General features: G+C 41.3%; 1 protein-coding gene across 1 annotated transcript in view; it reads left to right on the forward strand.

Moving 5' to 3' along the window:
- CAPS2 (calcyphosine 2) overlaps window positions 1–25,805 on the forward strand; it is a 181,555-nt gene that overhangs the window by 125,590 nt on the left and 30,160 nt on the right. The window contains exons 12-13 of the mRNA XM_077474269.1: window positions 3,217–3,312; window positions 7,495–7,588. Of these exons, the coding sequence (XP_077330395.1) occupies window positions 3,217–3,312; window positions 7,495–7,588 (190 nt within the window). The remainder of the gene's footprint in view (window positions 1–3,216; window positions 3,313–7,494; window positions 7,589–25,805) is intronic.

Raw genomic sequence — 25,805 nt, forward strand, 5'->3', positions numbered from 1 at the left:
TTACTGTTTTGGCTATGGGACAGGAAAGGAAGGCAACAATCTCCAATGGTTGGTACACAGATTATAACTATCCCTTACTCTATATCCAAAATGAAAAAAAAAAACAGTTTTGCATATAGTTGTTTTTTAAAGTGTGTCCAAACTTAAACACAAAAATGTAATAGACTACATCTTACCAGTTCTTGGATGTAATGGCTGCATTATATTTTATTTTATAGACAACCAATATATAATAGTGCTGTACGTTATACAAGGCAGAAAATATAAATACAATGTTGTGCTGTTGCTGTAGGTTGGGGGGAATTTTCATATCTCAACCTGTTCTGTTGAAGAGATTTCTTCAGGAGACTTCAAGGTGAAAAGTCTGTACACAGCAAAACAAGGTATCCCTGCATGATCACAAGTTAGTGGATGAGTACAAGACCCAAGGTCTATTCAGCTCAAGGAGGTCAGGTGGACATCAGGGCTAACACACCATGATAAAAAGGGAGAAAAAACTGCGCTAAGGTGAAACATAAAATAAATCATTAATCATATGTGATACCCTTAAGAAAGAAAGGTTTAGCTGCAGCTTAACGGTGTCACATAAATACAGAAAAACAAGATGAAAAATAATAAGCCGCGCTTAACTCACACAAACATCTAATTGTGCAAAAATACAAAACGAATCGTGAACTAATAGTAACTTCTATATATAAATTGATATACACTTATATCATGAATAGTGAAAAACATATATGCATTATAAGCTCAAGCCGTGCAAATCACTCACTCCTTGCAATATAAGATCACGTTATATATACCTATAACGATATAAAAAGGAACCACCCAGTGTATAAACAATAAGTCCGTATATGTGAACCACAAGAAACTACTTTCAAAACTGTGAATAAAGTCCTCCACAGATGAACCACAATAATCATAAAAGATCCACTGCTGGGTCCAATTAAATAGTGTTTGATCCACCACCAACACACGATTAAATTTGCCGCTTACCAGAAAAACCTGACCCCCCGCTACAGAGGGTCACAAAAGACCTGTAGGTATAGATTCGACTTCCAGCCAAAAGGGGTCCTCAGTATTCTCCTAGTTTCACCGCTCCAATAAGAGTTATATAGAAAACACTCCCAGACGTCTTCCTCATGGATCCAGAGGGACTCAGGGCAGGAACATCAGAGCCATAAAGGAAAAATAGAACTCCAAATAGTGTAAAACCCTTTATTACTGAAGATAAAAAAGTAAAATTGCACTTACAGTGTATAGAAGATCAAAAAGCCTTGAGTCCGTTGCGCCGGCCGGACGCATACGGACAGACCCGTTTCCTGGAACCGTTACAAACACGAGGTGACGTTTAGCGTATCGCTCAGCCCTACGCATTTCGCAACAAAATTGCGTCATCCAGGGGAGCGATACGCTAAACGTCACCTCGTGGCTCTGATGTTCCTGCCCTGAGTCCCTCTGGATCCATGAGGAAGACGTCTGGGAGTGTTTTCTATATAACTCTTATTGGAGCGGTGAAACTAGGAGAATACTGAGGACCCCTTTTGGCTGGAAGTCGAATCTATACCTACAGGTCTTTTGTGACCCTCTGTAGCGGGGGGTCATGTTTTTCTGGTAAGCGGCAAATTTAATAGTGTGTTGGTGGTGGATCAAACACTATTTAATTGGACCCAGCAGTGGATCTTTTACGATTATTGTGGTTCATCTGTGGAGGACTTTATTCACAGTTTTGAAAGTAGTTTCTTGTGGTTCACATATACGGACTTATTGTTTATACACTGGGTGGTTCCTTTTTATATCGTTATAGGTATATATAACGTGATCTTATATTGCAAGGAGTGAGTGATTTGCACGGCTTGAGCTTATAATGCATATATGTTTTTCACTATTCATGATATAAGTGTATATCAATTTATATATAGAAGTTACTATTAGTTCACGATTCGTTTTGTATTTTAACACACCATGATGCCCACTGGAGAGAGGATCCCAGGCACAAGCATGTTTCAAAAGCAGGGTACAGAGCTCTCAACAATTACAGAACTGTTGGCTCCACTCCATACAGTGAGATGTATGCTTATCGCTGTTAAAGAAGGAATATACTTGACTTCTGCACTTTAAGTCCCACTTTCTATTTCTGTGTTTTGTTTCATATTGAGGGAGATTAACTTATCAAACCTATAAAACAATGTACTTTCAAATAGAAAGAAGTAGCCTGGCCGCTGCACACCTCACTTGAGTAGTTAGTAGGTATAAGCAGACCCAGCTCGATTTAATCAGGCCAAACCCCAACATGTTTGCCTCACCCTTGGGGCTTAATCATAGACCTCCAGCCTGCACCCTCACTAGTCAGTGGCATCCAACTTACTGGACCTTGTGAGCCTGAGAGGGGGCCCCTAAGCATTTATCTTGGGTCACATTATACTTTCAAATTTATATTTAACAAACCAAAAGTATTGGCTAGTAGGGACATTAAAGTGGATTTTTTTTTATGTCATAATGTAGAGTATAAGATTTCCTATCATTTGAGCCTAGTCTCCACAAAGAGTTAATCCATCTGTGAGCAATCCTCTTTTATTGTTCAGTCAGAAAAATCTTGACAAACAGAGAAAAACTTTGTCAAATCCTCCCCCTTGCTGTGAGTGACAGGTGATTTACATATCTCGTGCACTAGCCTAAGACATGCATTATTTTTTAATTCCCTCCCACTCCTTTCTTCTGCTGCTCTGCAAGGATTGGTTATTCCACACCTCAGCATGATTTGGCATGCTGAAGTCATGTGGGGACTTTTCTGGGTTTTGATTGGATGTTAGTGATCATAGCAGAAGTTCAGTGTAAGAAATACACAGGAGAAAATGCATGTTGATATGGGGAGTGTAGAGGTGGGCAGGGAGTCTACTGACATCACGACTCCACCCACTGAGCCCTCGAAAACAGACCCACCCACAAAATCTGCAGTTTTCTGGGTTTCATAGCAGACAAAGGGGAGACATTTGACAGATAAGTATACATGCAGGAGGCATATATATCCTTCTAGATAACCAATATTGCAGTAGTTTAGAAAGAATGAAAGTGGGTTTACATCCACTTTAAGATCTCTGGAAAGCATTAGGGTGAATGTGGTACATGTTACTTAAAGGACAAGAATAAATATGTAAAGTAAAGAAACAAAATATTTGAAACTACATAAAAATGTAACCCTTGAATATTTTTCAGAAATGGGCGTGATGCCATTCGGGAACTTATTGGGTTCTTTTTCGCTTATGACAAATCTGTTACCATCTATGAATATCACCAGTTTGGGAAGAATAGGTAAGGTTCATTTTTTTGTGTTGCAGCAAATGAAAAAATGTTGTCCATCAGATTTTAATATGCTAAGATCCAAACATCAATTAGGCAGTATTCAGGCCTCTCCAAAAGGAAAGTGGGCTTCTGGGCAATGTCTCCTCTCTCCTTTTGGCGAGACCTATTTGCTTTTAAACAACAAAACCCTAATTATGGAAGGGGAGATTGTTTTTCCAGCTTTAGACTAAAACCTATCCTCTGCTCTGCCTCTTGTTTTGTAATGCTTATTACAGCAACATTAATTCAGCAGTAAAAAGCAGCATGTTTATTCTCACATAAACTGTAGGTTTGCCTCTCTTTTAGCTTACATAATTTTTATATCTTTGAATAGGTTCACTTTCTCCTTCCCTAATTAACCACATCAGGAGCAGCATGTTAAACCTTCTTCCTGTCCACGCAATTTTTCAGTTTTCAGTGCTGGGATAGTTTGCCTGACATTTACTTGGTCATACAACTCGGCATTTAAATTGATATATATTTTTTTAGAGACAGATAGAGCTTTCTTTTGGTGGTATTTAATAACCACTGTTTTTTGTGTTTTATTATATATAGTTCTCCTTTTTAGATTATAAGCTCTAATGAGAAGGGCCCTCTGATCCCTTTTGTCTTTAATTGCATTGTAACTGTACTGTCTCCCTTTATTTAGTAAAGGGCTGCACAAATTGTTGACTAGGAGCAGATAACAGGTAACGGTTCAGATGTGCTGATTATGCAAAGAGTTCAATGAACAAGAGCACATGCCATAAGTAGGCTTAAGCAGAGCAAGTCAGCTGGAACTTATAATTCACCGCTGCAGATGAGGGTAGTTGTTGGCTGGATCTTGTAGTTCACTGCTGCAGATTAAGGTAGAGGTTGGCTGATGCTTGTAGTTAACCACTGCAGCTGAAGGTAGAGGCTGGCTGGACCTTATAGTTCACTGCTGCAGATTATGGTAGAGGTTGGCTGGTGCTTGTAGTTCACCGCTGCAGATGAAGGTAGAGAGTGGCTCAACAGCCAAGTAGTAATGCTGAGTAAGGCACTACAGTAGAATCAGGCAAAGCATAGTCTAGGCAAGCTGGGTCATACACAGGTAGATCAGAGTCTAAACGGTACAGAATCAGAAGCGAGCAAAGCAGGGTCAAAACTAGCCGGGTCATACCCAAAATATACAGAGAAGATATCAGCTTGGTCAAGCAGTAGCACACAAGGTAACAACTCTATCACAAGCACTGGTGGTATGCTGATACATGTGATTTAAAGTTGAGTTGGCCAATCACCATTGCTTCCCAGGCAAAAGCTGTATCCGGTGAGTTTTACTGGGTCTTAAGTTGATCCTAGTACTAACAGTACTAAAGCCAAGTACAAATCTTCTGTTATAAGTGGAAGAAAGTTTCCTGGAGGATGGAATTGCATTTTAAACCCCCCCCCCCCCAAAAAAAATACACAACATTGGTGGTCAGTGACATTTTAAACCTCCCTCAACTCAAACAATCCTACAAGCCTTGGTGATCAGTGATATTTTAGCTCCCCCACCCTTTCCCCATCTTGATGGTCACTGGCACATTAAATCCCACCAAAACAATCCCATAACATTAGTGATTAGTGGCCCTTTAAACCCCCTTTCCCCATCTACTAGATTGTTTACATGGGTGATTGGTGTTCACAGCTATCACATGGCACAGAGCCACTCCAGTCAGCTCTGTGCCTCTATCTAATGCTCTCAGTTGTCTAAGGACAGCAGGAGCAGCAGCTTGTATAAATAAACAAGGATACAGGCAGTCCCCGGGTTACTAAGAAGATAGGGTTTATACATTTGTTCTAAAGTTGAATTTGTATGTAAGTCAGAACAGGTAAATTTTTTTACGTTTTTTGGATAGCATAGGGAAAGGTCAACACCCCTGTAATGTTTGTTTTGCTGTCTGTACCCCTGTTCAGAAGATTTCACCTCACTTTCTGTCCTTGTGACAATTGGATTTTGAAAATTTTGGTTTGTTGTGGAAACAAAGATTGGTGATAAAACTTCAGTGGAGACACCTTTTTCCCATGATAACTCCCATGATAACTCTTACCAGATTGAATGTCCCTTTCTGGGTGTAGATTGCCTCTCACTTCCTGTCATTTGTAAGTCAGATGTTTGTAACCCAGGGACCACCTGTATATGGGTATGTACACCCGCCCTAGTAAAGGTGCAGACTGTCTGTCTAATTACAACATGCTGTTCTTAAGAAGTAACGTACATTTTCATTTTGCCTATGCCAACGAAAATATCAGATGCATTTTATTGTTTGGAATGAAAGGAGAATGTACTTAATTTCTCTCCATGCTGCCCTTATTCGCTTGCAGGCCACCTGCGTGTAAGTTTTGAATTGTTGAGAAAGTTGAAGCTAACATGAGACTTTGCATGTTGTCCCTGCTCCCATGTGGTGGTTGTCAACAATGGATCATGCAATATGATGATTGGACAGGGGGCTGTTGGGAGAGGATTAGGTTTGACTAAGTCCTGGGGTAATGGAAAGTCAAAGCCTTCACAGAGTGAAGCCAGTATCAGAAGAGCTTCTGGCAAATTAAGGCAATAGCAGACATTAGGGGCAACCAGGGGAAGTGTCCAGTTTTCCCACTATTAGGTATTTCCTTAGGCTCCAACAGCACATTGGAACTGCATGGGGAAGGTGTATAAATATTCTTTAGTGTCTTTTCAGCCAAGTGAATCTGTTACTTTGCCACACCGAGCTTCAGGGTTAGGGCTGTACTTGCTCATCAATAGTGGTTCTTTGTGGGTCAGCAAACAAAGGTTAAGAAGAGTTCAGACATGGGACAGTTGTCATGCTTGAGACTACTAAAGCCTTATTATACTGTATATGGCAGACCCGGAGTTAAGAATAAAGCAGATATATAACATGGTTGGACTGATAACATCTCAAGTGAATGCACATAAGTACAAACATTTTTATAAGCAATAACCCTTAAAAAACTGCCTTTTTTTGGACTCCTGTCTCCAGCTCTTAATCCAGAACTTCTGCTTTACAGCACATACCGTATATACTCGAGTATAAGCAAACCCAAATATAAGCAGAGGCACCTGATTTTACCACAAAAAAATGGAAAAACGTATTGACTCAAGTATAAGCCTAGGGTGGGAAATGCAGCAGCTACTGGTAAACAATGCCCATCTGTAGCCTCACTGTGCCCATTTGCAGCCTCACTGTGCCCACCTCTATCATCAGTGTCCATCTGCAGCCTCGCTGTGCCCATCTGCAGCCTCACTGTGCCCCCCTGTATCATCAGTGTCCATCTGCAGCCTCACTGTGCCCATCTGCAGCCTCACTGTGCCCATTTGCATCCCCAGTGTGCCCATCTGCAGCCTCACTGTGCCCATCTGCAACCCCACCTTTGATTATACACAGCGGGTGTGTCCCGCTGTGTCACGCAACGGTAGTCTGTTCAGCGGTCGTCCACTGTAACAAAGCCCCGCCTCCTCGTCCAGGATAGACAGAACACTGATTCAGTATCCCAGCATTGTATGAGTGTTCCGTCTATCATGGACGAGGAGGAGGCGGGGCTTTGTTACAGTGGACAGCCGCCAAACAGTTAAGATTGCATGACACAGCAGGAGACCCTCACTCGAGTATAACCCCGGGGGAGTTGGCTTTTTCAGCATTAAAAATGTGCTGAAAATTTTGGCTTATACTGGAGTGTATATGGTATGTTGCCTAAATATAGAGGCATTTGTCCCTTTTTCATATAGATGTTTAAAGCTTCTTATATCTCATCAGCACAAGACCAATATATGTTTTTGCAATCACACAATGACATACAGTACACACTAATCATATCATGATGTAGGCTAAAAGGCATGAAAATCCCTTTATTAAAACTCTGTTAAGTACAACCTTGTCTTTTTAAAACAGAAATTGGTCATGCTCATGCCTTCTTTCTTTTCAAATCTTTTAAAAATGTTTTGTTGTTTTTCTTTATTTAAGTAAAGCAAGAAAAAAACATGCAGATCATTCTATGCCCCTGTGGCTAATTCTCTAGTTAGTTTATATCACTAGCGGAGTGTAACTATACCAACGTGTTTGTATAAAGAAAAACATACAGTATATTTTAAATATACAGTATATTTCTTTGCATGCTTTATCTAACATTTAAGTTGTTTATATTTTCTTAAAGGACAAATGCTTTACCCTTCATCCAGAAAGGAATTTATCGCCATAGTTGTGGTCGAAGAAAGGGGAAACCCTATGCGCTTGATGATTTTTACCCTGTAAGTTTGTATTTTTTATGTTTTTGTTTTTTTAGACAATTTTCTTTTTTTTTTTTTTAAACAGAGCTAATATTTTTACTTAATCAGACAGAAATTAGTTATAAGGTTCTTAAAAAAATGATTGTGCTCCATTCAATGGAGAGAAAGCCATTTCATTGATGAGGACACCTTAGATCATGGGATGTTTTATGAGGACAGTAATTACACTAATTTATCTTGAAGCTATGTACTCTTCTTCAGTATTGTCATTACTTTTTGCCCTCTGTTCATTAAATAAAACATAAATAACTGTGTATGTCAGTGAGAAGACAAGTCAATTGTAGATCATGATGTCTTTAGAGTATGAGAGAATTAGATAAAACTTGTTGTTTTTCAGCTGCTGTACGATTTTTTTTTTGTAGGCATATTAATATATAGTTTTTAAAACTAGATATTTGTTGATAAGCATCGCAGTCTTTCTGTCATGGGCCCCTCAAATGTACAACATAGTTGGTATATGTACCAACATATGTGCATAATTGGAATGCATGAAAATTCTGAGATACTATTCACAATAATAAACATTATAGTTATGTAACTTTATTAATTTTATGATAAAGAGTTATAGTAGTAATAGGAACACATTTGAATATTAGCTAAAAAAAAGTGCACCACTGCTGTGAACATATATCAGTGAAAATAAGTAATGAAAAAAACAAATATTATCCCCTGCTGGAAATTGAATATAACCTTAATGTAATCAATTCTAAATTTCTTATAAAACTTCCCAATATTCACCTCTTTATATCTAGATGAATAAATGGTACTTGACAACAGCATACAACAATAGGTTAATTCAGTGCCAAATTCTCAATGTATTGTATTGGTTTATCTCAGTTAATTCAACAAAGTCCAACTCCAGTGCTTGTAAAGGATAAAGTTCTCAATGCTGTAAACAAAAATGCCATCCACAGGCTTTACCCTTTATGCTCTTTTATGCTTTCACCTCTGTTGTTGATCCATAAATATTTTATAGGTCAAATATGCGCCTTCCCTTTAAGGGGTGTAGCAGGGTGACCCCTTGCTACTTGGTAAAATGGTGGTTTACGCCAGATCTTGGTAGAAGCAGGCACAATAATGGCTCAGGTGTGTGCTGGTTTCATATTGGAGCCAGAATTAACGCTCAGGGCGCCACCCCTTTGAGGAAGTCAATGTGTGAAGGGAGCCATGAGGTGCTGGTGCACAATGCTGTCCAGGCTGGGACAGACCAAGGCCGAAGCCTATGAGAGAGCCCAGGAGGGACAAGCGCAGCTAGGGATTTACAAGGAAAGATGCAGATCTAAGATACAGCATCTGTGCATAAACGCTGCAATGTGTTTGATGGTTGGGAAGACCAAAAGGTGTTTGATGGTCAGGAAGACCCTGCAGAGGAACTCGGAGCAGTAAAGCTGCCACAAGAGAGCCAGGAGGCTGAATGTTCTTTGCAGTGATGGTGAGAACCCCATGCATGGGAAGAGCTATCTGTATGAACTTTTTTTTAATAAAAGTGGACTGCCATGCCCTAAAATACAGTTTTTGGACTGGTGCAACTCATTGTAAACACACTTACCACTTAAGTTTAATCACCCCAATCTCACAGGGGTCAAAGCCCTCTCCCCCTCTTGGACACTTCTTCACCTCAACCTATTAACTTAGTTTCTTTTAAGTGGGTAATGGCTCCAACCTTCCTTTTGTACTGCTCCACCAGCTCTGCTCAAAAAAAAAAATACATATGAATCATAGTGCTTTCTGCATCATTTTTTATTTTTTTTTATTATCGCTTGCTAATGTGCACTAGATCCGGTGAACTGCATTGTGTCTTTACACACGTCACTTTTTCAGACTATTAAGAAGTCATGCATGTACTGTAGTGCCATAACATATAAGGTAGAAGCCAGTGATGTTATCACTCTAGTCCTGGAAGTGAGCAAGCACTAGGCTGAGTGGTGCTGCTCACGGTCCACAAAGATCTTAGGGGGATTTTCACATTATCAAGTGAGTATAACTTTATTGTTTTAATAAATTAAAACATGATGCAGAAAGCATTATGATTTCTATGTATTTTTTTTTTTTTTTGATCGAAGTCTGGTGGAGCAATATAAAAGGAAGGTTGGGTCCATTACCCACTTAAAGGGAAAGAGGTGTTGAAAGATTAAATATGGATATTGGAGGTAAAGAGGTGTCCCATAGGAGAAAAAAGAGTGGCTTTGACCCCTTAAAGTGGAATGCCTATACTTGACGTATAAAATATTTATTGGTCAACAGAAGAGGCGAGCGCAGAGAAAAGAGCACAAAGGGTAAAGCACGTGGATGGAATTTGTGTTTACCGCAATGAGTACTTTATCCTTTACGAGCACTGAAGTTGGAATATTTTAAATGAACTGAGATACACCTGATTGAGACTTTGGCACTGAATGAACTTATTGTTACATTTTGTTATCATGTACCATTTATTTATCTAGATATAAAGAAGTGAATATTGAGAGTTTTTTATATGAAAATTTTAAACCTGCAAGGCAATGTCATAATGTGCTAGTATGCATCACATTGTAGCACATTATGTGAACCTTACTTCAGAGCGAAGCCCTGCAGTGGCATGCTGTCACAGCTGAAGGCGTTTCCATCTTCACCCAGTCTTCCTTCTGAGTTTGCAGAGTCCGGCTGTGCGAGTGGCCGGAGCTGCGATGATGTCACTCACGCACATGCGTGTGGAAGCTATTGTTTACAGCACAGGACTCTGAAGGAACGGCACGGGTATGCCGTTCCTTCAGAGTGCATGCGCTGGTATCTACAGTAAAAATCTCCTAAACTGTGCACGTTTAGGAGATATTTACAGTACCTATAGGTAAGCCTTAATATAGGGTTACCTATAGGTGAAATTTATGCATGGGAGTTTATTCCGACTTTAAATGTATTTTCCAGCATACTGCACAATATTCACCTTTTTTAAATTTGCACTGATATATGTACACAGCAGTGCTGCACTTTTTAAAGATAATATTTCAAGTTTGATGCGGTAGCACATATCATTGCTGGGGAGCTGCTGACAATATATTATTGCACAATTGTGGTAAATTCTGTGTTTGAATTGTGATGCAAGAGTACATTGGGTTATATGAACACATTTGGATGTTCCTAATATAAGAGAAGTAGTAAACCACTAGAAATTGTGTTGACACCTAAAGAGACGTTGGGGTTGATTTACTAAAGACAAATACACTGTGCACTTTGCAAAGGGCAGTTGCTCTCTGCAAGAGCAGTTGCTCCAGAGCTTAATAAATGAGCAGAAACTCTGCTGACTTCCATCATCCAATCACGTGCAAGTAAAGATGCTGTTTTTTTTATTTTCCTTGCTCGTGATTGGATATTCTTTGGATATTCTTTGCAAAGTGAAGCCTTACATCATTTACTAAGCTCTAGAGCAACTGCACTTGCAGAGTGCAACTGTACTTTGCAAAGTTCACAATCAATTTGCCTTTAGTAAATCAACACCTTTGTCTCTTAAAAAAAAAATGAAGAAAGCTGCTAACAAATATAAAGTGTGGACACCAATAGGTTATTGTATATAGAGTACATAGACAAATTGATTATTAATAATTCACACTTTACAGAGGTAAATTGATGAAAAAAAGAATAATTTGTAAACCTTGCAGGGAGGTGGACTGTCCTTTGAGAGGTATTGAGACTTTTACATCCCTTACTAATGATCGGACATTTTCTATCAAACATTTCATTACATGTAATACTACACATGTAGTATATGCATTGACCTGCCCATGTGGGTTAATGTATATAGGGCGTACTAAACGGCCACTAAAAGTTAGAATAGCCGAGCATGTATACAACATACGTATCGGGTATAAAGACCATAATGTTTCCCTCCATTTCAAATTACATCATGCTCAGGATCCATCAGGTTTAAAATTCTGGGGGATTGACCATATTGGACCCAATTGGAGGGGTTCCAATATGGTCAGGGAATTGTCTAAGAAGGAAACTCAGTGGATTTATTTGACCGAAAGTCTTGCACCTCGTGGGTTAAATATTGATTTAGATGTGAATTGTTTCATTAGCGATGATTAGGTATGATTGATATTTTTTAAATTGTAAATTTTTTTTTTTTTTTTTTATCCATATTGTATTTTCTATTTGTAATATTTTATTTTTAATCTTGTTTTTATTATATAAACTTTTTTTACGGGTGACCACAGTAGAGAGAAGAATCACATTCTGCAGCGCAAATATAGGCTGTTTTTTTGGTTATTTTCAGCACTATTTCATTATGGTGCTCCCTGTGTTTTCATTTTGCCTTCTTCCTGTTGTGTGTCACCGTAGGTAAATGTGCATTAGTGTTTTGGAACATTTTAAAATATTCTAGTGAGGTTTAATTATATGATGGACGTTATACTAAGTTCTGATAAAAGTCTGTCTCTCAGTGATTTTCCATCATCAATGAAAAGAAATATGGCATATTGATATATTTGCTGAGTTTATTGCTCTTGTGCCTCTCTATATAGAAGATCCATAGCCTGATGGCAAATGCAGTCTCCGCCCACCCTTGTTTCTGATAGGTTAGAGGGTCTGGGTGGATTGATTCGCTGATAACCATGTAGAGGGCGGGATTATTGGATATTTAAATCCGGAACGCCGCGCCGTTAAGCCACGCCCCTTTGACAAAGTCGAATGACGAAACCGGTCAGGGATTGGCTGTACGGCGACCGGAAGTGACGCTTATGCAGGCTGTTACCAGGACAATACACAAACGAAGGAATAGAAGCCCTGTTACAAGTACACACAGTGATTCAGGTATTTGCCTGGCTAATGTAAACAGCTGAATAGGGCTGGTGGTGTCAAGTGTCTGCCATCTGTTTGTGTGATCTGCCACAAGTATCAGCTATGCTTGGAGATTTTTATTGTGGAGAATGCTGAATGTTTACTGCATCTGCCAAACGAGATACTGTTTTTAAATGTGAATAAATTGAAAATTTGAGAAGATCTACTCGATGTGGAACTTATCTTTTTCCATGTGCTGCTGCTGTTGCTGACGTATGGAGGTGTAAATATGAAGTGAATGTGTACGTCCAACACATAGAATTGCTGTCTTTTATACCATTGGAAGACGGGATCGTATAATCTGAAGTGATTGTGCTGATAAGGTTCTTTCTTGAGGAATTTCTGGTGAGTTTAACCCCCTGTGGGAGTGTGGAGCACCGTCTGGAGGAATTAGTGTGAAGTGCACCTAGTTTTCTACCATTTCTCACTGGAGTCACTCACTACGGCCCCCTTTGCTTTGGACTTATTCACTTCCTTAATCTTTTGTTGCATTCAGAGCACTGGAATTGTTGGACTGATTACTGGAGTCTGATTGATTAATCTTACCGATCAAATTATTCTGGTTATTCACATGTTATGTTATAATATAGAAAAAGTTATTGTGTTGATGACACAGAACTGATAGAAGCGCTGCTTGGATTATTATTTTTTTCATCAATTTACCTCTGTAAAGTGTGAATTATTAATAATCAATTTGTCTATGTTTATGTATATATATTTAAGTAGCTGCTGTCTCAGGTGTAAACCTGTTTATATGTCTATTATTATTTTTTTCTTTTTACATTGAGCTTTTAAACCATTTAGCGCCGAGGTGAGAGAAATAGTGGGAGCGAGCTTGTCCTTTTTTTTTTCTCTTATTGTTTAAATATAGAGTACATGCAGTAACTTTAAAGTGGAACTAAACCCCCATAAATACACACTGCCACCCCACAGTGATGCGGCGGTTCCATCCCCTGCTGGCCTCTGTCATCCTCTCCCCAGCTACTTCTGGGTGCAGGGTTTTTGGCCTTTTAAATGGATGGTAAGGGTCATCCTGCACATGTGCATGGGAGTGAGTCGTTCTGGCACAGCTGGAGTGTGCCAGGTATATATACTGAGCTGCGCGTTGTAACTTCGGGGGTTGTTTTAGCTTAAGGGTAGAGCTTACCAGTGAGCTGAGTCCACGCCAGATATGCCATTTTTAAGGGCTTGTAGGCCCACTTTTATTAAAGAAAGAAAATGTCCGATAACAGAAGAGTTGCCCACACAGGGGTTTCAGCTTTCCTGGCTCTCTTTAGCAGCACTGCTGCTCAGACTTATGCTTCAGCCCTCTCGGCTCTATAACAGAGTTCCTGTACACCCAGTACCTCAGCACTCTTTTCCAGCTTCCTTTTTCAGCCCACAAGCTTGGACCGTCTGTCTGCTCTGACAGACCGACCTGTGCAGACATGCACACTTCTCCCTTGCTTGCCTGGACTCAGCGGGAGGGTGGAGCCCAGAACCATGGTCAGGTGTCTACAAATAGCCCAGCATACACCTGACCAGTCAGTGTGCTGGTGAATCTCAAAACCTGGACCCAGGACTGGGGACTTCATCCCACCCGGTTGGCTACGAAATCCCCAGGCTCCAGATCTCAAAACGGACTTTAGTAAACAATGAAGAAACTGAAAAGCCAGTTTCCTCCCAAATAAGCAAATAAACTGGAGCCCCTCAACCTGCCTGGTTGAGAATCCTCTGTCCAAACACTGGTGGGGTACCTCACTACCACAGCGTGTACAGCCCAGTGTACATTCAATAGAAGACCGCAAGCAGGCAGTTATTTGGTATTGCAGAAGAGACATGGGGGTTATTTACGAAAGGCAAATCCACTTTGCACTGCAAGTGCACTTTAACCACTTGGGATCCGCGCTATTGCAAAATGACGGCAATAGCGCGGACCCACATTTTCGGGACTACGTCTATTGACGTAGTCCCGGTTACGAGCGGCCTGCGCGCCCCCTGAGGGGCGCGCGCGGCGCGCTCTGTGATCGGCGAGTCCGTGAGACTCGCCTGATCACCGATCCGTGTAAGGGGTCGATCCCGACCCCTTATCACGTGATCAGCTGTCAGCCAATGACAGCTGATCATGTGATAAAACGGAGCCGGTAATCGGCTAGTATTCCTCCTCGCGCTGACAGCGCGAGGAGAAAAAAAAAAAGCCGATCGCCGGCGGCCGTGTTCGGGACATCAGTCCCGATCACGGCCAGCAATTTAAACGGACACCTGCCCCCTGCCAGTGCCCACCTGCCACCCGCAGTGCCATCCTGAAATAAAGTAAGTGCCCCCCTGTCAGTGCCACCCAGCAGTGCCCATAGTGCCCACAGTGCCACCCAGCAGTGCCCACAGTGCCACCCAGCAGTGCCCACAGTGCCACCCAGCAGTGCCCACAGTGCCACCCACAGTGCCACCCAGCAGTGCCACCCACAGTGCCACCCAAAATCTGCCTCAAAGGTGCTGCACCCCAGTGCCGCCCATCAGTGCCCAGCAGTGCCGCCCATCAGTGCCCAGCAGTGCCGCCCATCAGTGCCCAGCAGTGCCACCTATCAGAGCCACCTATCAGTGCCACCTATCAGTGCCCATCAGTCCCATCTATCTGTGGTACCTATCAGTGCCCATCCATGCCACCCATCCGTGCCACTTATCCGTGCCACTTATCCGTGCCACCCATCCGTGCCATCTTATCTGTGCCCATCTTTGCCCATCAGTGCCGCCTTATCTGTGCCCATCGGTGCCGCCTTATCTGTGCCTATTAGTGCCGCCTTAACTATGCCTATCAGTGCCCACCAGTGCAGCCTATCAGTGCCCACCAATGCAGCCCATCAGTGCCCACCAATGCAGCCCATCAGTGCCCACCAATGCAGCCTATCAGTGCCGCCTAATCAGCGCACTTCAATGAAGGAGAAAAATGACCCGTTTGCAAAATTTTATAACAAACTATTAAAACATGATTTTTTTTTTTTTGCATCTTTTTTTGTTTGTTTAGCAAAAAATAAAACTCCGAGCTGTAACTACCGTAAATACCACCAAAAGAAAGCTCTATTTGTGGGAAAAAAATGATAAAAAATTCATTTGGGTACAGTGTTGTATGACCGCGTAATTGTCACTCAAAGTGCATCAGCGCTGAAAGCTGAAAATTGGTCTGGGACTGAGGGGGGTTTAAGTGCCCAGTAAGCAAGTGGTTAAAGTGCACTGAAAGTGTACTTGGAAGAGCAGTCACCCTAAATCTAAGGGGTAGATCTGAAATGAGTGGAAGCTCTGCTGATTTTATCATCCAATCATGTGCAAGCTAAAATGTTTTTTTTTTTTTAATTTTCCTTGCATGTCCCCCTCAGATCTACAGCGACTTTACTTCCAAGTGCACTTGCAGTGCAAAGTGGATTTTCCTTTAGTAAATAAACCCCATAATGTCTCTTCTGCAATAAGGAGCTTCCTGCTTACAGTTTTTACTAGCTGAGTTTAGTTCCAATTTTTTACCCTCAGCTATGCATGAATGCAAGACCATTTTGAATGGGTTGTGTCGGAGCTTGCTCATACATTACTTTCCAACTATTGGCCACCTTTACCATAGTGCTGCCACTTCCCATATGTTAAAGGAGATGCCCAAGTGCTCCCATTTATTTGTGACTGGATTGCTGATGGATTTGAAGGTCTAAATGGGGACTAATCCATTCAAATTAGCAAAACTGTACAACATGCTACAACATTATACTGTATCTACCCCTAAAAAGCGATAATGTTTCATTGGACTACTAAAATGAAATACTGTATATTGAACAGTTGTATGTATGCCTGCTACAAACAAAACCACCTTTTAAAAAGCATTGGTAAAATTGTCAGACCTCTCTCCATCACATTTTTTTAAAATATCTCCATTATTCACTACACTCTTTTCTACTGTTCTTCTTCTAAAAAGTTTTTCTAGTACTGCTTGTAGGAGCACAATAGTAAAAGACAGACATAGGATTCAAAAAATAGAGAAAATACTATTTAAAACATTATAAATTCAAATAAAAATAAAATAAAAATCCAAAATTAGTTTAACTTCCCTTGAAAATCCCCCCAGCCCCTGCAGAGCTTTTTAAAGATGAATGTGCTTAGTACCAAAAATTGTAGTAGTGGGGCCTAGGCAAGTCTAAGGCCCCTTTCACACAACCGCAACTTGAAAGTAATGCGATTTTGCGGACACAGTTATAACGTGATTTTGCCGTGATTTCAGGGAATGCCTGTGTAAACTTGAGGTCTGTGGCCCTCAACTTGCAGGACCAAAGTAGTACAGGGGCTACTTTGACATCGGTGCGACTTGAAGTCACACAGATATGAATGGTTATCTTTGAGAATCATGGGGTATGACTTGTCATGCGACTCTGATGTCCAATGTCGCAGGAAAAGTCACACAGGTGTGAAAGGGCCTTAGCCTGAGAGCACTCTTCATTAAAATCTAAATGTATATTTTATTATAGCAATTTCTTTGTTCCATAAGTTTATTAAATGTGAAACAGAGAAGTGTACAGAAAGAAAAAGAGGTGGTGACATCTAATATAGCACAACATTAGTCATATTTGACAAAGAAAATAATTACACAGGAAACACAACTTGATATCAACCAAAACATGGAAAGCCAATATTAAAAGAAAGGTAGAGATAATAAAGGGGGAAGGATGGAATCTCATGATGTTCAAGCATGCTAGATTCAGGTAGTTAAATGATGTAGTAAGTGCCAAAGTTACCAAAAATATTGTCTATCCAAATTAGAATAAACAAATGTGGCAAGCATGCAAATCTGCTGTATACAGTAGTAATAGGGTATATGGTGCAAAAAGTGCTGTGTGTACATAAATGTCTATGCAGAACAGCAAAAGGTTCATAGAGTCCAGTTGGAGTGTTCAGGGTAACTTTACACTGATCTCAATGCACCAGATGCAGCACCTCTGAAGAGACTGAAGTATCTTTAGGCAAACAGATAAGAACAGCAGTGCACACTCTGAGTGTAGTATATTAACAGATTTATTGTGGTGAAAAAACAGAGGCCAACTCACATTGTGACAGTTAAAATCAGGCTCATCACATAGTAAGGGCTTCCGATGCACAGTCTCACAACAACAGGGAACCTCAGACCAGGATAAATACTGGGAGGATGGATACACCTATAGGACTTAGAGAACACATTGCGGAAGGGGGGCACCAAACTAAGTGCAGCATTAATTGTACTGAGAAATACTAGTAAATTAGCAACTCGTATGGGAAGAAGAATTGTCTCTTTTTGTATGTAATCTGTGAGCGTTCTACCTACAACTTTCAGCCTGGAAAGTCCAGATATCAGGTTGGACGACAGCTTAGATGAGGAAGTGGAAATCAACAAACTGGTGGAGGACTTCTTGTGGGATGCAAAGCAAACCGGAAGTGATTTCATGATGATATCAGGTGGGCAGAACTATGCAAGCCTGAGAAAGAAGCTTGGAAGCTTGGGTGGCCTTGAAATGCATAGCTCAGCCCCCCTGACATCCAGATGACATCAGTTCCGGTCTGCTCTGCATCCCACAAGAAGCCCTCCACCATCTTGTTGGTTTCCACTTCCTCATCTAAGCTGTCATCCAGAATGACATCTGGACTTTTTTTCAAGGATGCGAGTTGTAGAAAGAGGCTCCCCAACCCAGATGTATTAGCTGACCATTTACAGATTCCATACAAAAAGTGCCATTTCTTCATCCCATGTAAGTTGCTAATTTATTAACATTTCTCTTTACAATCAATGCTCCACTAATTTTGGTGCTCCCCAGTGTGTTCTCATGGTCCTGCAGGTGTATCCATCCACCCCATATTTCTATCCTGGTCTGAGGTTCCCTGTTGTTGTTAGACTGTCCAACGGAAGCCCTTTATGATTAAACACATGATGTAAGCGTGAAACGTGTTTACAATTGTTGTGTCTTGCTTTCCTGACTGTGAAGACATTAAAAGATTTTCAGAAGCTCTGTGGTGGTGTCTGGCCAATTTCCTTTTAGTACTCACCTAAACGGTATACACACCCTATTTGGATACATCGGAAGCCCTATGTGATGAGCCTGTTTTTAACTGTCCCAATGTAAGTTGCCATTTGTCTTTTCACCACAATAAATCTGTGAATATACTACACTCAGTTTGCGTACTGCTGTTCTTATCTTATCTGTATGCAAATCTGCTGTGTCTAAAGCACAGAGGCAAGCCGCTACTCATTACTGCCCAATTTTAGTGCGACAACGATAGAGTCTCCAGGATCATAGGGCAAAAGTCTTCTATCCACTACATGAGACAAATAAACATAACTTTTTTTACATCACATGGAAAGCCAGAGAACAAAATTGCTAAAATAAAAGTAACAACAACAGTAACTGAAAATATTACCACAATTGCTTTTACAATGCAGCAGCAAATGGATCCAATATTGGATAATGCACAAGAGTCCTTAGAGAATTGTGTTCATGCTTGTATTTCAGGTGTCCCTCCTCTTTAAAGGAAAATGGCTTTTCCCTTTAAATGTTGTCTTTATCAATGCAATATTTTCTGCCAAATGATGCACTTCTGTCTATGTTCTACCTTTTATAGTATTTGTATTATTAAAGCAGCAGTAAAATAAATGAGCAAATATAACCACATTTAGCTTAATACATTGCGGGGTAGACACAAACAGAATGTTTTTGACTACTTGTCGAAGCAGTAAGCAAGGCTTCGCTCAGGGGTCTACTGAACTAGACTTTGAATTAGGAAACCTGCCACTACATGTCTTTACAGGGATTCATTGTAGAACCATTTTTTGTGTTTGTTTGCTTTACTTCACCTGAAATTGCTTGTGAAAGTTTCACTGATTTTCAGTTTGAATTGTATATACAAACTGCCTCCTTCTATTGTCTTGTTTATAATCCTGAGCAATTGCCCTATTATACTGTCACAAAACATTACTGGGAGCTGAAAGGACAAAGGATGGTTAAGCTAAAAACAATTTGGGAGCTTAAATTACATAGAAATGGACGAAGATTGATGGCTTTCCAAGTCAGTTGTATTAGCTATTGACTAACCATGAAGGTTATTTATTTAAATTTGCCTTTTTTTACAAGCTGTCTCCATAATGTGAAAATGAATACATCACTGGTCAACAGATCATCCCATTCAATCAAGTGCAAAATTGCAGCTTTATCTTCTTCAAAAAAGGAAAAAGGGATGTGTACTTAGAAGGCTTTGGATATAAGGAATACAAACGATAACATTTACAGACTTGCCTATTATAATTGGCTCGTTTCCATTCTGATTACACAGTCTGTAATTTCAGCCAAATGTAGTTCAACCATTAGTTCCTTCATTAGTTCATCAAAAGCACGAGTTGGAGTTGAGGAACAGTGTAAAGATACATATCAAACCATTATTTTCAACTGATGGCTTAATTGTTTTTCTACTTGTTATTCTTTTTACACAAAAGGATTCTCCTCCAGCTGTTTTCAGTACTATGTAGGGAAAGCTTGCAAAATAACTGACTCTGAATGTACTCGATGTTATAGTGTGAAAGAGCATAAACCACTTCTTTATAGAGGCCAGTCGTCTGTAAACCAGTTGGCATTCCTTTCATATTTTGGATCCATGTTTCCATTTAGCCATTCTTGTGCATCGCACAAGCCAGGTATATATACACTCTTATTTTTAGAAATAGTTTTGCATTTCCTGAATCACCCCTTGACCAGCAGCTTGCTCATTGAACAGTGAATCAGCATCATTATTACCCAAAGATCAGACAGATGGAAGCTCTGTAGAAGAACTCTGAATAACAGTGTCATGTTACTGGCTATACAGCAGGGGTCTCCAAACTTTCTAAAGGAAGGGTCTGTTTACTGTCCTTCAGACTTTAGGGGACCAGACTATGCCCAGTTGGAGTAAACCATGCCTGATCTTTGGTATTAGGAGTAGAAATAGTGTCAGTGGGAGGAACAATGCCCATTTTTGTTGTCCGCTGGAAGGAATTATGCCCCATCGTTGGTGTCAGTGGAAGGAATAGTGACTCATTGTTGATGTCAGTGGCAAGAATTATGCCCCATTGTTGGTGTCTGTGGCTGGAATAATGCCTTAAGGGCTGGATAAGCGCAAGCAAAGGGCCACATCAGGTCCCGGGGCTGCAGTTTGGAGACCATTTGTATACAGTGTGACGATGGTGTGTAAATCAAAACGATGGATGAACTGAAGTACAAATCCTTTGCCAGACAAAACAATTTGATTGTATGCTTTTTAACTGTTTATTTCCTTTTTGCCTGAAGCTCTTTAACTATAAGGCCTCATGCACACAAAGTTTTTACAGCTGCTTTGGCTTCAGGCATTTTTTCTGTAGCCAGTAAACTCCCCAGAATGTTATCCTATGTGTCCATTAGGAATGAGCCGAACACTCCCCGGTTCAGTTCGCACCAGAACCTTCAAACGGACAAAAAATTAGTACGAACTTTAGAACCCTATTAAAGTCTATGGGGCTCGAACGTTCGAAATCAAAAGTGCTAATTTTAAAGGCTAATATGCAAGATGCAACAGACAACACCAGCAGTAAGGGGTATCTTCAGGTGTATACTGTGCTGGAGGCACACAACACCCACTTTAACTCCTGCAGATGCCTGAGAAAAGAACACTGTCCCTGCCTATCTTGCTCTTTCCCTGCACGCCGGAACACACTACACAAGGCCGCCACGCTGGCGGCCTTATATAGTGTGGGGTGTGTACTAAACGCCCTGAGCTATAATTGGCCACAGGCATCCTGCCTGTGGCCAATTATGGCTCTCCTCTCTGTCGGCGCTGTGATTGGCCAAGCATATGGGGTCACAGTGCATGGTTGGCCAATCATGAGCCAGCAATGCACTGCGATGGCGTAGTGCACTGTGGGCCATTCGTGCCACACGGATTTGGTGCGAACGGTCCACAAAGTTCTGAATCAGATGAACGGCCAATGTTCGAGTCGAACATGCATTCGAGTTGAACACAGAGCTCATCCCTAGTGTCCATACTCACATAGGCTTTTTATCAGTGTTTTTTGGCAGGGGCGTTTTCTGGCTGGACGAGGAGTTTCTCTTTCGTTCATTGACGGACACAGCTCCATTAATCTTGACCATAGGGTTATTACGCCACCTTCAGGAGAGGACTAGGCAGAACATGTAATGCATGTGAAAAAAATAGAGCATAGAGCGATCAGGCTATGCCTCTCCACATGGTCGATGAGACTATGAGCGCATCCGATCAGAATCCAGTCAGACAACGCCATGGCAGTGGCATATGTCAACCATCAAGTAGGAACAAGAAGCTCAGCTGCAGCACAGAAGGTCACTCACATCCTTCGGTGGGCAGTGTGACACGTACCGGCCCTGTTGGCCATATACATCCCGGGAGTAGAAAATTGGCAGGTGGACTTTCTAAGTTGCCAGATGCTGGACCCAGGAGAATGGTCACTGCATCAGGAGGTGTTCAGGCTTCTTTGCCTGCGGTGGGGCACACCAGATGTGGATCTTCTGGCCTCTCGGCTCAATTGAAAGGTGCGGAGGTTCGTGTACAGGAAAAAAGATCCTTTGGCGGACGCATCATTTGCGTTGATGGTTCCATGGGAGCAGTACCGGATGATTTACCCCTTCCCTCCGCTCAAATTGTTACCACGTCTGCTCCGCAGAGTGGAGGCCGAGAGGATTCCAGTAATACTGATTGCCCCAGATTGGCCTTGGCGTCCTTGGTATGCCGACTTGGTACGCCTGGTGGCTGTTGCTCCTTGGCGGTTCCCGATGCGAGAAGACCTCCTATCCCAAGGTCCAATACTCCAGCCTACTTTACAAAAATTTGGGAAAAAAATACTGCGCTAAAGAAATCTCTCAACAATCAGTCTAAATATCTAAAGGCTACGATTGATACGATGTGATACACACCTATAAAGCATATAAGTCAGGAATTTCAACCGCGCTCACAATTACAAAAATCTAAAAAAATATATCTAAAACCTATAACAGAATAATATGTATACATTATAACTAGTCAAAAATTATAATACAAAAACCCAACTAAGTGAATAATAAAAATATACTCTATAACTCATACAATAATCAAGTGTACAAAAAAAAAAAATATATATATATATAAAGTGCTCAAACATTATATATAAGCAACAGTTCCTCATAAAGACATAGTCATGAGCATACAGTGGTAAAGTGCACAGAATTTTTGTGAACAATCAGAAATATTATGAATAGAGTGCTCAAAAATTATATATAAGAAAACAGTTCTTCATCAAGATGTAATCGTGGGCATAACAGTCCAATAATCATAAGTGTTTCTTCTCAAGAAATCCTATGCGGGTTCAAGAGAGAGAATTTCCTTCACCAACACCGTGCTGATAAATGGTAAAAATGCATGCTTACCAAATCCCAGTATCAGAAAGGCATTTGATATCAGAAATCTAAGGCCGCGTACACACGCGCGGACTGTTCGCCCAACTTTGTCCGCTGAACAGTGTTTGGGCGGACAGTCCGCTCGTGTGTGGGCTTTCAGCGGACAGTTTCAGCGGACAGTTTGACGAACAAGGTTTTTCGGAAATTCCGTAAAACTGTCCGCTGAAACCTTGTTTGAGCGAACAGTCCGCCCGTGTGTAGGCTTGTTCGTCAAACTAAGTTCCGCGCATGCTCAGAAAGGATTTACACGCCGAAAGTTATAATGCAGTGTATAGGACGTCGTATTTTTCGTCCCGTCGTACGTGCCGTTCACGTCATCGCGCACGGTTTCAGCAAACTGTTCGTTCGTCGTGTGTGGGCATGTCCGTCCATGCTAATTTTGAGCGGACTGTTTGCCGAAACTGTTTGACGGACAAAGTTGGGCGAACAGTCCCCGCGTGTGTACGCGGCCTTAGGGGTCATCACACAGGGACATCACCTCGTTTTCACGTGGTTGGACCATTCATAAAAGGCAAGCAAAGACTCCCATAGAGTAAAACCGTAAACCAAAATCTTTTATTCCATAATAAAAAACATACTCACAAACATAAAGGTCAAATCAGCGTTAAGAAAAGCCGGCCGGCAAAGCGAACGCCCAAATGTCACGTGATTTGCGTCAAGCACGTCAAGACTACCCTACGTACGTTTCGCCATATGTGGCATCGTCTGGGGCACGGCCCAAGAAATTTTTCAGCTGTAAAAATGCTCTAACGCTGAAAAACACAGCTATTCTGCATTTATGAGCATTTTTAAACCATAAGCTTTTGTGGGAGTATAGTTTTGCTAAACAATGCTAAAAAAGCAAACACTAAAAAAAGCTAATGCATAAATGCGGCAATTCTACAGCTAAAGCTACTTCCTTTTTTATAACGTTCAGTGTGCACGAAGCCTAATAGAAGAAAATTAGGTCACCCACTTCAGTGAGCAGTGTGGTAGGCTGTTGGGTGGATCAAAGTTGTGGTTCAGTGAAATCACATATGTTTTACTTATGCCACATACACATGACTAGACTTTCTGTCAGAATAAACTTTGACGGTCTTTCGGACGGAGTTCCGACCGAACGGACTTGCCTACACACTATCACATCAAAGACCGTTCATTTCAAATGCGATGACCTACGACGGGACTAGAAAAGGAAGTTCAATAGCCAGTAGCTAATAGCTGCCCTTGCATCGTATTTGGTCCGTCGGAATAGCATCCTGACCTAGTGGGTAATAAATAACAACATAGAATATAGGTAAACTTACAAAGGCAGGCTCAGCAGCTAGCTCGATATCAAGGGCCAAAAACTCCCAATCTTATAAGGTATCTGATAAATACAATAAGGCAACGCTAAAAGGTCTGCCACATTCTGCCAGAAGGCAAAAAAGTATATATATATATGCATGGAAAAAAGGAAAGGGATCTTTACAAGCATAGAGAAGTCATAGTCACCATTATAGCGCACATGGACAGGAGCATTGTTTAAAATGTATAAATAATTGCAATTACCTAAATAAAAGGAGCTGTGTATGTAGCTTTGTCGATTCCCGCAACGTCTCCCTGCTGCTCGCAGTGGCTTTAAATACCATCCATCCGGTATACAAACCAGATGCGGACATAGAAACTGTGCTGTGCATGTGCGATCATCGCCACGGTAACACGCTCACACACTCCTGCCGGGTCCTAAGGCTCGGTCAAATGTGCATAAATGGAACTCCCTCTGGTGGTAGGGAGGGAGAATCTCACCTGTCACAAGGACGTGTAGAGATTTGGGTAAGCACGGTGATGCATACACAGCCAGCACAGAAGAACGGGTGCCTTGCTCATTAGCAAGGCTTGAGGCGATTCAGTTCGCATTGCAGTGCTATACAAATCATTCATTCATTCGTAGCATAGACACCCTGGGTGTCTGTACGGCAGCCTCCTTTCCCAGTCAAAGCCTCTTACGGAGAAACGCGATGGGTGGAGCTGCAGGACCAGATGTCACTACGTAGCAGCTGGCTGGCTTGAGCCGCAGCTGCAGTTTTACAGTGCCTTGCGAAAGTATTCGGCCCCCTTGAACTTTTCAACCTTTTGCCACATTTCAGGCTTCAAACATAAAGATATAAAATTTTAATTTTTTGTGAAGAATCACCAACAAGTGGGACACAATTGTGAAGTGGAACGAAATCTATTGGATATTTTAAACTTTTTTTAGCAAATAAAAAACTGAAAAGTGGGGCGTGCAAAATTATTACGCCCCCTTGCGTTAATACTTTGTAGAGCCACCTTTTGCTGGGATTACAGCTGCAAGTCGCTTGGGGTATGTCTCTATCAATTTTGCACATCGAGAGACTGAAATTCTTGCCCATTCTTCCTTGCAAAACAGCTCGAGCTCAGTGAGGTTGGATGGAGAGCGTTTGTGAACAGCAGTTTTCAGCTCTTTCCACAGATTCTCGATTGGATTCAGGTCTGGACTTTGACTTGGCCATTCTAACACCTGGATATGTTTATTTGTGAACCATTCCTTTGTAGATTTTGCTGTATGTTTGGGATCATTGTCTTGTTGGAAGACAAATCTCCGTCCCAGTTTCAGGTCTTTTGCAGACTCCAACAGGTTTTCATCCAGAATGGTCCTGTATTTGGCTGCATCCATCTTCCCCTCAATTTTAACCATCTTCCCTGTCCCTGCTGAAGAAAAGCAGGCCCAAACCATGATGCTGCCACCACCATGTTTGACAGTGGGGATGGTGTGTTGAGGGTGATGACCTGTGTTGCTTTTACGCCAAACATATCGTTTTGCATTGTGGGCAAAAAGTTCGATTTTGGTTTCATCTGACCAGAGCACCTTCTTCCACATGTTTGGTGTGTCTCCCAGGTGGCTTGTGGCAAACTTTAGACGAGGCTTTTTATGGATATCT

Source organism: Lithobates pipiens, unplaced genomic scaffold (assembly GCF_037356315.1).
Source record: "Lithobates pipiens isolate NorthernLeopardFrog02 unplaced genomic scaffold, aLitPip1_a1.2 Scaffold_8, whole genome shotgun sequence".
Classification (NCBI taxonomy): domain Eukaryota; kingdom Metazoa; phylum Chordata; class Amphibia; order Anura; family Ranidae; genus Lithobates; species Lithobates pipiens.